The following is a 15,605-nucleotide window of genomic DNA, read 5'->3' as shown; positions in this document are numbered from 1 at the left end:
GATTCGAAAGAACAATGGAAGGATGCTGTGGAAGTAGAGTTGTTCTCATTGTAGAATAATCAGACATGGTCATTGGTTCCAAGGCCTCTTAATAAAAAACTCATTCAGTCAAAGTGGATTTATAAAATCAAGCCAGGTATAGAAGGTGATAGCAAGCCTAGGTAGAAGGCTAGACTGGTAGGCAAAGGCTATACTCAGAAGGAGGGAGTTGACTTTCATGAGATTTTCTCTCTGGTGTTGAACGTCACCACAGCTTTCCTTCATGGAGAATTGGAGAAAGTGATCTACATGGCTCAACCTAAGAGCTATGAGGTGAAAGGAAAGGAAAACATGGTTTTTCGTCTTCACAAGTCCATCTAAGGACTGAAGCAATCGCTAAGGTAGTGGTATATCAGGTTTGACACCTTTATTCTAAAGTAGGGGTTCCACAGGAGCTCATATGATGCCTGTGTGTACTGGAAACTATCTCAGAAAGATAAATATATTTATCTACTTCTGTATGTAGATGATATGATCCTTGTGTCTAACGATTATTCTGAAATCTGTGATCTCAAGAAATAGTTGAGTAGTGAATTTAAGATGAAAGATTTAGGTGAATTGAAAAGGATCCTAGGCATGGACGTGAAAAGAGATAGGGAGAAAGATTTGTTAACCATTTCGCAGGAGAGTTATGTGTATAAACTGCTTGAGAAGTATAATATGTCTGGTTGTAAGGCAGTTTTGATACCCTTAGCATCTCATTTTAGGCTTTCTTCGTCTCAGTGTCCTGTTACTAAACAAGAAAGGTTAGAGATGTCTAATATTCCCTATTGTAATGTTGTTGGAAGTATTATGTATTTGATGATTTGTACTAGACCTGACTTGGAATATGCTATGAGTATGATAAGTAGGTTTATGTCAAATCCTGAAAAGGAGCATTGAAATGTAGTTAAATGGGTGCTTCAATATTTAAAAGGTAGTGTCAGTGTATCATTGTGTTTTAGCAAGGATTGTGACAAATCAGCACTATTGAAAGGCTTCACAGATGCAGATTATGCTACAAATATTGACAAAAGAAGGTCCCTGTTAGGTCACATTTTTCGTTTGTTTGGTAATGTAGTCAATTGAAAGGTTGCTCTACAGTCAGTTATTGCTTTGTCTACTACTGAGTCGGAGTATATTTTAGTGGGTGAAGTTGTGAAAGAGGCAGTGTGGTTGAAAATGATAGTTGGTGAGTTGTTGTCGCAGGAGTTCATTCCTATCATCCGTTGTGATAGCCAGAGTGCTATTCATCTTGTGAAGAATCCATCTCATCATGAACAGTTTAAGCATTAAATGTCAAATTTCATTTTATCAAAGAAGTTGTGGCCCAGAAAGATGTTGAACTGGTCAAGGTTCATACAGTTGAGAATTTGTCAGATATGTTAACCAAGGTTCTTCCAACCATAGGTTTAAATACCTGTTAAATGGGCTGAAAATATGGATGATAGGGAGTTTGGAGAATCAGCTTGACAATTAAATATTCTTGTTATGAGGAAGATTTGTAGAAAATAATAAGGAATTTAAGTGGGCTTATTGGGTTGTTGGTTAAATTAAAGACCCATGGGATTTTTTTGGAGATTGGATGTCAAATATTCAATATGATTCCACAAGATCTAGTTTCGTCATTAGGGGCCTCTTGAATCTTCTATGCATTATGGTAATTATGGACAAATAGCAATTTTGTAATTAACCCATATTCTTTGTGTTTAGGGCTAAAAATCGTGAAACACTTAGAGGTAGAGAGAGGCAGCCAAAATTTTAGACCATCGTGACAATAGGTTCTTTCTGTCGTATAGGTAGTTCTGGCTTGGGTTTCCATTCTCGCCCGGAGACGACAACTGTATTCTGACGTGCAATAGGTTGTGTCCGACGGTGAGGTTGCGTGCGAGTTCGCCTGTCAGAAGGTCTCATTTCCAACAATCCTCCCCTCGAACGCTACTTTCAAGGCTTAAACTATCTCTACAATGGTATGATATTGTCCACTTTGGGCATAAACCCTCATGGCTTTGTTTTTTGTTTCACCCTAAAAGGACTCATACCAATGGAGATAGTCATCCTCACTTATATACCAATGATCATCTTCTTATCTAACCAATGTGGGACTTTGGTCGCATTTCCAACACAAAAAGGGAACTATAGCCCATCACACTAAGATAATTTAACTAGAGTTAACACACTTAAACTTAAAGTGTTTTTAACATAGAACAATTGGAAACAAAATGTCTAGGCTCCTTTTATAATGCTTAGAGCCCATCACTTAGCTTCTTTGAATTTTTCTAATATAGGATAACTACTCTTCTAATATTTTGTCAAAACTCAACAAGGGAAAGATACATTTTACAAAATATTAAATGGATTTCAATTATCATCCTAGTACTAATGATTCTGTTATCTCATCAACCAAATTGGAGCATTATCAAAACTCGAAAAGGAAAAAAGAAAATTGTAAGGTTTTGAAATCTAAGGATCAAACCAACATACTAAGCTCAAAAATTAAAAACCAAAAAGATATTAGAGTTAGAATTAATAAGCTAGATGCATATGTTACATGATTCATGACTTAACTGACTTTAGATGTAAGTTTTTCTAGGTACATGGAAATTCTTTTATTATGGTAAATGAAAGGATATGTACACGTGCACTTACTTTTTTTAGTGTATATTTTATTTTTAAATATTTTTTGGGATAGTATTTAAAGGCATATTTTGTTCCATTCTCATTTCTGTTCTCGTTTCTCATTTTTTAGAAGTGGATTTTCTTTTATGAACATTCTCATATCATGTTTACAAAATTGAAAAAAGTTCTACTAAAAATTGGGCTAATTAAATATTAGAAACTACACAAAACAATTTCTTCTTGTTTTGTTTCTTGTCTTGTTCGACATTTCCTTTCGGTTAGAGTTTTGTTCACCTTTCACCCCTCCCTCTTAATTAAGAGTATGTTTGGATTGGCTTTCTAACTGCTTAAAAACACGTATTTTCATCACTCAGGCAAATATTGTTAGTCTTCCATGAAATAAAGGTTATCTAACATACAAGGACCAAAATTTGTTACACACAATATTACAGCATTTCCAGAAATATCATAACTAAGACCAGAACATAAAACAGAGTATGGTAACTCAGTTCGATGAAATACCACCTACGTCTAGGGAACAGAGTGCCCGTTTATTTTTTAGTAATAATGTAATTTCAGTAACTTTATTATTTGAAATTTCAGTAATTGTTATTAGTTGGAGGGCATTTTTGAAATTTTGGACTTCAAGTGTAAGTACGGAAATTTAATTATTGGCGTGAAATATTCAAATTGGAAATTAATGGCAGGAATTAATTTTCTTTTGAAACGGAAAGGAATTTAGTAGTAAAATAGAAAGGAATTTAATGTAATGGAATTTAATAGTAAAACGGAAAGGAATTAAATGTAATTATACTTATTTCCTTTTTTATTATTATTATTATTATTATTATTATTGTTGTTTTTTTTTTTTTTTTTAAATCAAACCCTACCTCCCATCTGCTCGTTTTCTCCTTCCAATGAACAACGGCAATGCCCACGATCTCCAACCAATGTCCTCTGATGCTGCAATATACAACTTCAACGGCCACAATGCTTGCGACTTCTAGCAACTTTAAGCAGCGTCTCGCATGATCAAAACACCCTAACAACAACGGTTTTTCCCTTTTTTACAATTGTTCGACAATTCCCTATTCTATTTCGACATTAGATTTGAGTTACCTACTTCTTAATAGCTCTAAATTTCGAACAACAACCAACAAGGATTAAAGTTGTTTTGCATGTTTGTTTGATTCAAGGTTCCATTGGGCAAGAAAGAGGTTGAGCTTCAAGTTTCTAGAGTTTGCGATTATAGGTAAGTAATCTTACTACTAGAACTGCCCACGGGCCAGGCATTAGATGTATGCTAGCATGATAAATGAATGTTATGGTAGGATGAAAGCATGATAGACTGATAGTATAATATGATCAAAGTATGTTCTGGTATGAGATCTGAATTATTTATTTTTGCACATAGATACTTGAATGCTAGCATGAGATGGTATGTGATTCCATATGGTTGTATTAGGACTGTATGACTAGTTACAAGGATAATTTTGACTGTTCTGAGATTTAATAGACTGTTTAGAAAAGATATATGAGCATGTGATAATATGACTGAAACACGTTAATGTATGAGCAGGATTTAGAATTTTATGAAATATATTAAAAGGACGATTGGGCATGACCCTAAATTATGAGTTAAGCGACACCACTACGGAAATGTCTTAAAGTTAGGTGAAGGTTGGAGCATTTTGTTGATGTGCTTATTGATGTGATTTATTATGAAAGTGCGTAAGTTATATGATGTATTATGAAATTTCAAATGTTTGATTGTTACATGAGTTAGTGCGTGAAAGTGATGTACTAAAGTGGATCCATTAATACTAGATTAATTACGTATGTTGAGGTTAACTAGTCTGACCTTGATCAGGAGATTTTAGAGGATTCATGATTAGGTGAATGTTATATGTAATATGAAGTTAGATGCAATCTCTTTTCCTTTCTAGACTATGTGACTGCATGAAAGTGATGTAGGTCCAGGCGCTAATACATGAAAGAGATGTACTAGAGCTAGTGTGTATGAAAGTGATACATACCCAGAGGGTACTAGGGTGAACGAAAGAGGTACATACTCAGTGGGTTATGTGTATACGAAAGAGGTGTATACCTAACCATGTGTACATAAGAGGTACGCATCCCTACCTTTATAGAGAGGATCTGGGGTGTACAAAAGAGGTACATACTCAGTGGGTTATGTGTATACGAAAGAGGTGTATACATAACTAGATGTACAAAAGAGGTACATACTCAGTGGATTATGTATATACGAAAGAGGTGTATACGTAACCATGTGTACGAAAGAGGTACACATTAAGTGGGTTATGTGTATATAAAAGAGGTGTATGCATAACCATGTGTATATAAGAGATTGTATTTCCTTCGGGATTCATCAGAGGTTGCGGGTCCTACGGGACTTACTAGAGGTAGTGGAAATACTTAACTACAGTAGGATAGAAATAATTTTTTCATGCATGTATGAGTCCCATGAGGACTAGAGCAGTTTATATGTTCCACTAGAGGTAGGCATCTAGAAGACATAGATGCCTAGCCTGACCTCGGTAGTGGGGTTACTTACTGAGTATTTTATACTCACCCATTCTCATGTTTATGTTTCAAGTAAGAGTAAGGACGCGCCGGCGAATGACAAGCGGAATCCGTGATCGAGCTACTGGGACCAGTTTTATGCTTCCACTCGTGATGTTTAGATTTCTCTCATGTTTTTCCATTTTCAGTCTTCATGTTTGAAACTTACTAATTAGTATTCGTTTCCAAACTTTTAAAGTTCTCTAAACTCATTAAATTTTTAATTATGATTTATGGATACCCTGTTATTTGACTTTTATTTAATTTTAATGAAAATATTTTATTTGACTTTATTTATTTAGCATTTATTTCGCTATGAAAAATGTATCATTTTAAATTCTATGCATGCATGTGTAAAGTAACGACCTAGCTCGAGTACTAGGGAATTGGGTCGTTATAGGGATTATGTCCTTATTCTTGAATTTGTCAACCAAATTGTTCCGAATATAGTATATACACAGGGCATGAAATTCATTAGGGAATATACTTGCAACAGCCTTTGCAATTGAGATGTCATGATCTGATATAATCACTAAATTGGAACGTCTCCTATCGAAGCCTTCAAATGAGCCATAAACCAAGTTCATGATACATCGTTCCCACCATCTACAATACTGAAAGCGATAGGATATATGTTTTTATTGCCATCGATACATATTGCTATTAACAACATACCTTTGTATTTCTCATGCCAAAGGGTCCCATCAACAATGATTATTAGGTGGATGCAATTTAGAAAACCCTTGAAACACGGACCAAGTGCCATGAAGACGTACTTAAAGTATTGTCTGTCCTCTACTTCAACCTTAAATATCGTACCTGGATTTGCAAGCTTAAGTGCCTCACCATATGCCCTAACAATAGCATATGATCCTTCTGGCAACCCTCGTGCATACACCAATCTGTACTCTCTAATGCGATAAGCCCATCCGTAACTTATGTTCACTCCATAATTGGACGTCCTCAATTATATCCCTTGGGCGGTAGGTTCGACCAACTTTTTTATATTTTGACTTGATTAAGTGTCCAATAACCCAACTTTTTGCTTGTCGATGATTACCAGTTCTCATTTCATTATCAGTTCTCATTTCAAGAGAACATGTATGTTCACTGGGATATTTTGTCACTTTGAAAGAATCACTTTCTTTCTTTTTTTTTTTTTTTTTTTTGCATGGACCCTCCACTTGCATTCCTCCGTCGAACGCCGGATAGTTAACAAGCTCTTTGTTGACATTTTTACAGGTAGTCAAAGTTCTTTCTTATTGTAAGCATCGATAATTTAACTAGCAAGTCATATTTCGAAAAGAAAATTTGACTGACCTTTATATCCTCGTCATTCAGACAGTCATGAGGTATTGTGATGAGGTCGTCATACAAGGGGCCCTCTAATGGTCTGGGTATATCAACAAATGGTTCGGTTGGAATGGTGGAATGCATTAGAACCAGAGGCATCACAATTGGTGGAACGAGAGCAGATGGGGTTGGAACATGGATGTTAAATGTTGGAGAAGTTTATAGTCCTGAAGATTGTCAATATCCATGTTTAGTATTGAATTGTGAAGTACATCTGGGTTCACTGTTCCAACCAAACCAAGCTTCACTTCGATCATCTGTAACGACCGGATCCTTACACATTATGATCCGACCGCTACGACATGCATACTTAGACTTTTCTATCATGAGATGAGTTCTGGTGAAAATTTCAAAGAACATATCTAAATTTTATTAATTAGATAGAAAAACTATATAAAAAGTTTATTTATCAAAACACCGATCCATAAAACATTAGTGTGGTGGTACAAAATGCATGTGCTTATAATAGTGAGTTTGATGGTTAGCCATTTGAGCGACGTCCAATTCTGCCATCTACGCTGTGTCCTTACCTACAAAGTCTGTAAAAATATAGGATGAGTATATAATATACCCAATAAGTAGTTCTCAAGTAGGGTAGTGACCAAATGCACAATCACAAGCAACATGTCATGAAAACATATGGTTGGGACCGAAAACGTATAATAACATGTGGTGGTCGGTTATGCTTCCAACATAAATCTCTCTGCCCTGATAGGAAGATGAGGACCTAAGCGAAAACTAACCCATCTGATGATTAGCGGGTCATGCAGTCAGTAGGGTCAGAGTCGCATCCAACATCAACCATTAGCATAAACATAATATTGGACTAAAGGGGTGCAACCATACATACCCTGCTAGTCTCTAACGTAAACATAACGTAAGATTAGGCCTGGAGGGGTGCAACCATACATGCCCTGCCAGCCCTGGAAGCATAAATTTCTCCGCCCTGATAGGAAGATGAAGACTTAAGCGGAAACTAACCCATCTGATGATTAGCGGGTCATGCAGTCAGTAGGGCCAGAGTCGCATCCAACATCAATCATTAACATAAACGTAAGATTAGACTGGAAGCATAACTTACACCTAATTAAAACTTTATTTTAACGTAATCATGAACAAACATAATGCATAGGGTCCCTTGTAGAGAAACGTGTTCTAAACATGTAATGCAATATAACAATTAACATAACCATGCAACATAATAAAGGTACACTACCATAGAACATTTAAAGAGATGGTGAGATAAACTACTTACAGTGATCTAGTTATTCCTTATTATTCTTTATGATTTGATCAGTAGAGCTTTCCCTTTTTAAACTAGAAGGAAATTTGGGCAGCACCTTACCCAAGCTTTTCTCTTTTAGCCTTACAGAACTTCCTCACTTACACTTACTCTTTCACACGATTCTTTGTTACTGAGATTTGTTTGAGAATGGGTTAAATCTTCAGGCAAAAGGTCCTATTTATAGTAGTTTTCGGCTCTTCTCAGTGTGTCAAATCATCGTACAGGTGCCTTCTTTAAAATTACTTAGGGTTTAAGGATTCCTCTCAATAAGACACCTAATCTTGGCTAACATTTTCCCTTACGTCATGATTCTTTGTTTGTATTCAATTTTAGGGTTTTTCCATGTATAATCTATAAGATCGTAGCCAAATTCAACGCATAATCCATGCTTCTGTCCAAATCCCGCTCTCTTTGTTCTCAGAATCTCGCTCTCTCCAGCTTTCTAGCTGGTTTGGTTCTCGCGACTCCCGCTCTTGCTCTCGCTGTCGCTGGTCGCGCTCTCGCTCTCGCTGGTCTCGCTCCTGCTCCTGCTCTTACTCCCGCTCTCGCTCTTGCTCCCGCTCTCTCCTACTGTCTCGCTAAGAATCTCACTCTCTTTACTCTCACTCTCTCCAATGTTCTCTCCAATCTCGCTAGTTTTCACGCGTGGTTGCCTTCACTGCTTGTGGACTCCACTTCCTCTTTTTAACTCTTTCAAATTTTAAGAGTATATGGGCAATTAATTCACCTCCAATTCTTCCAATGAGTAGTGTCCAAACAAAAGTTATATACTGCCCGTTGTCTCCTGAATTAGCTAGCGTCCAACTTCCAATTAATCCTCCCTGATTTTGCTCCCTTATTCATTATTTTTGGATAATGAATAAATTTCCAATTAATCCAATAAATTTCCAGTTTCCAATTATTCATTTTTTTTTTAAATTTCCACCCCCTTAAATAAAATTTCGTCCTACTTAATATTTGACATTTAATTTCCTGTATGCGTACAAATCTGGGTCGTTACATCATCCCCCAAGTCACATGGCTCAATATGATCATCAAGTGAAGACATGGTATGAATTGGATTGGGTTAATTGGTTGGATTGCAATGCTGGTACATATCGTCCGTGTGTACTCCATGACTTTCGCAAGATGTAACTGATAAAAATAACGGCATCCGGGATGCATCACTGCCTTCTAAAAAGAAGCTAACAACTTCATCGTCGACTATGTCAATTGGGGGAGTTGGGACCAATAGATTGTAGCAACATTTGATGTGTATATCAAACATATCCGGATCGATATTCAGTCGTTGGTGCATCATACTCACTAATTCTAACTTTCAGACCTTTCATATTACCACCAACATAATTTCTTCCGGACTCATCCCAATTCCCACCAAATCGTACAAAGATGCAAAGTAGCATCATTGATCTACAATGAGATAAACAAATCATTAATAAGTGAATGATTGTTTATACATTACTATGCGATCGTGTATAAATTACTATGTGATCGTTTATACATTACCATGTGATCGTGTATAAATTACTATGCGATCGTTTATACAATACCATGCGATCGTATATAAATTACTATGTGATCATGTATAAATTACTATACGATCGTTTATAATTTACTATACGATCGTGTAGTAAATGATTGCATAGTAATGTATAAACGATCACATAGTAATATGTATAAACGATCATATTATAATTTAATGCTAAACGACACTTATATTGTAATGGACGATTGTGTATATATTACTACACAATCGTTTATAATTTATAAAACGATCGTGTATAAATTACTACACAATCGTTTATAATTTACTATACGATCATATAGTAATTTATGAATGATCGTGTAGTGATTTATATACGATCGCATAGTAAATGATTGCATAGTAATGTATAAACGATAGCATAGTAATGTATAACGATCGCATAGTAATGTAAAAACAATCACATAATAATGTATAAACGATCACATAGTAATATATAAAAGATCGTATTGTAATTTAATGCTAAATGACACTTATTATAAAAGCGATCTGGGAGAAAAAATCCTACATTAAATAAAGGGCTGAAGAACGCATTGAAGGAAGAAGAAATGTGGACTGAATCTGACGATGGAAGCGATCAACAAAGATGTTGGGTTGAAACTCTGAAAGAAAGCTACGAGAGAACAATGAGAGAATTTCATGAGGAGTTCGACGATAGAAAGTGAATAATGAGAATAACGTTTCATTCTCTTCAATGCTATTGGAAGAATATTAGTTGAGAATAAATATTTTAGTGAAATGTTGGTGATATATTGAATGCACATTGAATGAAGGACCGAAGAAATCGTTGAAAGAAGAAGTGATGCGATCAAAAGGCTTTTTAAAAACTAGAGATAATTTTAAAATTTCGCATGGACAAAAGATCAGTGGTAAAAAAGTTTTTAAGAGGTCCTTAGTAAAAAAGTTTTTAGATTTTGAGTCATTTTATGAAATTTTCCCACAATTTCTTCATGCACCCACCATTTTATATTTGGTATCTTTCCGGGGAAATTATTTTAGGAAAATTTTTACAGATGGAAAAATGCTGCTCAATTGGTAAAAACTAAAATCAACTCAGAAACTAAAACCACCTAAGAAATAAATTTGCCCATCCAGCTCCCTAAATTAAAGAAATAACTTCAGTGACAGAAATAATAATAATAATATACATTAACTTCAGTAAGTTGAGATGATCAATTCATAGTTTCAATCTGGTTTTGATCGCTCAAGATGTCGACTTTGAACTTCAATTTCATCGCCGATATTCTTGACAAGGCCATCGAGGCTTTAAAGGTTACAACTTACAACTTACCACTTCATTAGATAAAATCCAAGGGGATTACAATGACTAGGCATCAAAGTTTTTCAGAGATATACATATATATATAAGTCTGTCTTCGACTGTACAATTTATTTACAAACACGATTTGGCATATACTTGGCAGAAACAGTGACAGAGATGATCAATGGGTTGCTGAGAATGATGAAGATTGAAGATAATAATAAACAAGGGAGGGAGCAGCAAACTGCATACTATTGTAGGTGTCACCCAAATGTATTTTCTCCACTGTATGTAACATACAGAAACCCATCCTCATCCTTCCTCTCATCATAGATTGCAGACATCAGTGATCCTGAGAAATAAAGTCAATGTAATTAAATGGTTTTGTCGTCTCATTTGACTCTGTTGGTGCAAAAACACCGAGTAAACAGAGAAGAAGAGATTGGTGTCACTCAAAAAAATTGACAGTGAAGACGGTAAAGATCAATTGGAGGGAGTCTACACTTTCGAAATGGAGTTCCCAGGATACCAAATCTCCATTCCTTTTCTATTGTTTAACATCTAAAACCACGACAGTATTATGAAACTCACGTTACAGCACTTGGAATATGTGCAATTCGGTATTTTCTAGCTCATATATAGTTTATCATTTCCTCTTAGACTATTACATACGCATTGTTGACAATCCCTATATAGCATTGTTGGCCTGTGCTCGCTGTTTTGAGCGTGGTATTCTCTCTCTCAAATCCTTTCTGCTTGTTACATCCTCTACAACAACTAATTGATTAATTTGTATACAAATTTAAAATATAAACAAATGACGAAAACAATAGGTTCATAAAATAACTATTAGAACTAATTTATTGAGACTTAATTCAACTAATTTAATGGTCTAAAAATTAGGATTTATGATTTTAACGGTTGGCTAGCGAAGGGATAGATCTATGAGTATATAACTAAGGACAATTATCTTTATTGGTATGAAGTTTTTTGGATTTTCCAAAAGTAAAGTCAGGAGGGTTTATGTCTCAGGTGGACATAACATTGTAGAGATAGAATGAGGTTTTGTTGTTCTTATCACTAACAAGAATACCACAGAAACAACGGTCAGAATTAAGAATGAAGTTAAATGAATCAGGATGATTCATGGTTCTCACCTATTATCATTTGTATGCTTTAAAGTAAAGATATCTAGTAAAAATAAAAGGTTATCCATCATTGTAAACAGAATGATCATCATTTTCTGTTTTTCACAAATCTTGAACCAAATAGAAAAAAGGATGTGTAACCTGTTGGTGGTAGCACATTGTCCACGAATATGAAAATTGCCTTTTCTGCACTCAATTTTATTCTCTTCCGGATAACATAAACAAATTGACCAACAGTCAGGTCAGCAGGCACTAGATACCTGCAAAATATTCGTAATCGGGTAATTAAGAAACTGAAACCCTGTCTTCTAGAAAATCAAGCACTATAAGTAGACCATTAAAGATACAACCAAATCTTGTTTCAATTACAGTGCAAGAAAATGAGAAGAAGAAACTAATGTAAGACTGCTAAAAGTAAACTCTTCTTACTTTTTCTTGTCAATGTTGGGAATATCACTTCTTTCTGCCTTCTCCACAATTACCTAATCAACACAAAAGAGAATGAGAATAACAAGAAGAAAATATGAACCATAACGACACAAGAGAGATAAGAAAATGAAAGAATGGATCCATAACAGCATGTGAAAGCGTAGTTGTATTGTTTATGTCATGAACATTTTGATTGGCATTAACACATAATAGAAGTTAAAAGAAACAACTGTTCTCTCATGGTCCCACATCCACAATTCAACATCGACTTTGGGGCCGTGCACTCTGTACCACCACATCAGATGGAGGCACTCGTCAATGCCTGAAATGCCTCTCTTTGGGCTTCTATAACTAGGGACTCTTATAATTATCCTCCAGCTCTTATTCTTTTAGATTGGAGCATTTTTTTTCTTTCCCAGGTTTGTTGTTGTTTGGCTTCCAAGCATAATAATTCAAAGGGTGAAAGATGAATACAAAATTCTTAAGGCTGACACCATCAATGAAAATTTTCCATAACAAGAGGTAATTTATAAAGCATCTAAACATGCATGCTCAACGAGTGGAGATAGAAATAGTTACCATGAACTAATATCTACTTTACAACCAAAATTTATGTATTACAAAGCTCTTTTTTCCAGACCCAAACAGATATTAAGCTTTTATGACGCCAAGCTAATAGTGTTTCATAAATGGAATATGCCAGGAATGGATAAGGAATGAAAGTCAATAAGCATAAAAGCCATTAATAGCAATCTTGAAATTATTTGTTCTGTTGAGAAAAATCTCATTTGACATGAGTATACATTACATAATTATATACTTATATACTGATAGACATAGAGTGATAGATTACGTATTTAAGGTCAAATAACCCCAAATTCAGTACACAAAAATCATGAATATCTAAATTGTTATATATCTAGAACAACAAACAAGAAAGTACAAGAACAAGAAAAATCATAAATCTTACTGGAATTCTGTCTGGGTATTTTTCTCTAATCCGGGCTGCCTCAGCGTGTCTCTTTTCTGCGGAAAAATGAACAAATCAAATATGATTTTGATTTGAAAAAGAGATTATAACAATTAATAAATCCATAGAAAGCTCAAGAATATACCAAAATCATGCTCTTGCTTGAACGAGCTGGTAGACATTAGTCACAAAAAAACTGAGAAAAAGAGATTGAACTAACAATCAGTCATAATCGATATTACATTCATCACAAAACCAATAAAAGACAATCCAGCTCAATCAGAGTAAACTCGGTCAAAAACTACAATCCCTATCATATACTGAAGCAGGAATTATAAATTTCAAGACAATAATCAATACCATAAACCACTATTTTAGCAATTCAAGCATAGAACAGAAATAGAATAAAGAAAAAGAACGCAACATCTCCAAGTTCGAGAAAAGGTAATCGAGCTAGCCAATAATCCACAAATTGAACCAATTAGCGAATCCGGTTCAATAACAAGAAAAGAAACGGTAAATCAACTAAGATTAAAGACGAAATTGGATCATCAGTAAAGAAATACGAACCTGAGAGTCGGCGGCGGGGAAGGGGGAGATCAGAACTGAAATTTCCTTTGATTTGTTGCCTGAAAATCTGTAGGTCCGGCAAGGAAACAAAAAATCAAAGCGAAAAATTGGGAAAAAAGTGAGAGAAAAGATTGGAAATGTGATCTAAACAGCCAGAATATTGAAATTGTCAAAAGAAAGAAATTGGGTGTGTTGACAGAAGGGAAGTGAATTGGAAATGTGTAGTCTTTTTAATGGGAATGAGATAAGATGGGATGATCACGGGATGACTCAGCTTCTGTTCAAAGCTTCCACCTGTTTTACGGAAAATGGTACAAAATGACCCAAAAAAATAAAAAAAAATTTCTACGACAGTGTTGACACACATCTTCCTAAAAACTTATTTGTTATGGACCCTTTTGACGTGTAAAATATTACTCTTACCTTTGATATTAAATATTCTCTTCAATTGTATCACCTATCTCTTTTTTGTTCTTCTCTTCCAATAACAACAAAACGAAAATTCAAAATCATTTAGAACTATAGATGCTTTAACATTTTACTTACTTTATAAACATGGTTGAAAAGAACGTGAGAAATCATATGGTAACGAGTGATCAAGTTAAAAATGAGTTATATCAACAAAGATATGACAAAAACAAAATTATCATTTGCATAGAAAAAGTGTGTGATCACTATCATAACATACATGATCGTTTACATTAGCATATGTGAACGTGACATTAGCGTAAGTAATCGCTGACATCAATGTATGTGATCGCTCACATCAACATACACGATCGCTCAATTTTCATTTTGCAATTTTGTTTGGTTATACTTTCGCCATGTGTAGTTGTGTTCCCAACTCCCTAATCAGACGAATCCCCAAAATGGTAGGCATATTGAGTCGCGATCTATCCACCTTCACCCATGCAAATCAAAGAACCGCCTTCATAGGCAGGAATTCACAACTCACTCATGATTCAGGTCATGTCACCTATAGTCATCCGGTGAAATGTAAGTCTCTACTATTAACAGCATTATGTAATGAGATTAATCATTTCGTGATCCGATCTTATACAAACTCTTTGTATAGGATACCCCCGCTCACATGTCTCCACATGAATGATCAAGATCAGATCATTTGTAACATTTTACAACACTTGTAACATATACAAAGCGAGTCGTATTCATAGTATCACCAAGATAAGGTACCCAGCCTTATCCATCTACTACAGGCCGTTTAGATTATCATTTAAACATGATCTACCCGTATGTCTCTACATATATATTTAAATTATATAAAATAACCTAGGATCTTAGTTTATTGAATTGAGTAAATGCTCATAAAATAACAATTGTTTCATTAATAACACTTTGTTTATACAATGTTTACCAACTACAAGAAAACAAGAGAGATTTAGGACATAAATCTCAACATCAGGAACATTATACAACTACTGAAAAGGAAATGTTAGGGGTGGTGTTTGCTACTGAGAAGTTTAGAGCTTATTTGGTTGATGCGTCAACAACCATTTACATTGATCATTCCGTTATTAAGTTTTTGATGGACAAAAAGGATGTGAAACCCAGGCTATTAATTGGATGTTGTTGCTACAAGAATTTGACCTAGAGATCAAAGATAGAAAAGGTACTGAAAATCAGGTGGCTAGCCACCTATTGAGATTGAAGAATAAAAAGATGCAGTTGGGCCAGGCTGAAATTGGAGATACATTCCCTGATGAACACCAGCTCAAGGTTGAAGATAGGGAGTCATGGTACGCTGACATTGTCAATTACTTAACCACGAAACAGTTTTCAAAGACTTCAACGCCCTAAAAGGAAAC

General features: G+C 35.0%; 1 protein-coding gene across 1 annotated transcript; it reads right to left on the bottom strand.

The window, feature by feature from the left end:
- Positions 1 to 10,555: 10,555 nt before the first annotated feature.
- On the bottom strand, positions 10,556 to 14,020 carry LOC120068173 (autophagy-related protein 8f-like). Its single transcript, XM_039019879.1, has 6 exons — positions 13,780 to 14,020; positions 13,355 to 13,405; positions 13,210 to 13,265; positions 12,240 to 12,292; positions 11,952 to 12,070; positions 10,556 to 11,014 (listed from the first exon to the last, which is right to left on the bottom strand). The coding sequence occupies exons 2-6, from the start codon at positions 13,389 to 13,391 to the stop codon at positions 10,926 to 10,928; spliced, it is 354 nt and encodes a 117-aa protein (XP_038875807.1). The 5' UTR covers positions 13,392 to 13,405; positions 13,780 to 14,020; the 3' UTR covers positions 10,556 to 10,925.
- Positions 14,021 to 15,605: the final 1,585 nt, after the last annotated feature.

The sequence above is a fragment of the Benincasa hispida genome, chromosome 12 (genome assembly GCF_009727055.1).
Source record: "Benincasa hispida cultivar B227 chromosome 12, ASM972705v1, whole genome shotgun sequence".
In the NCBI taxonomy this organism is placed as follows: Eukaryota; Viridiplantae; Streptophyta; class Magnoliopsida; order Cucurbitales; family Cucurbitaceae; genus Benincasa; species Benincasa hispida.
The sequence above is the reverse complement of the archived record's forward strand: the minus strand, read 5'-3'. Positions and strand labels throughout refer to the sequence as shown.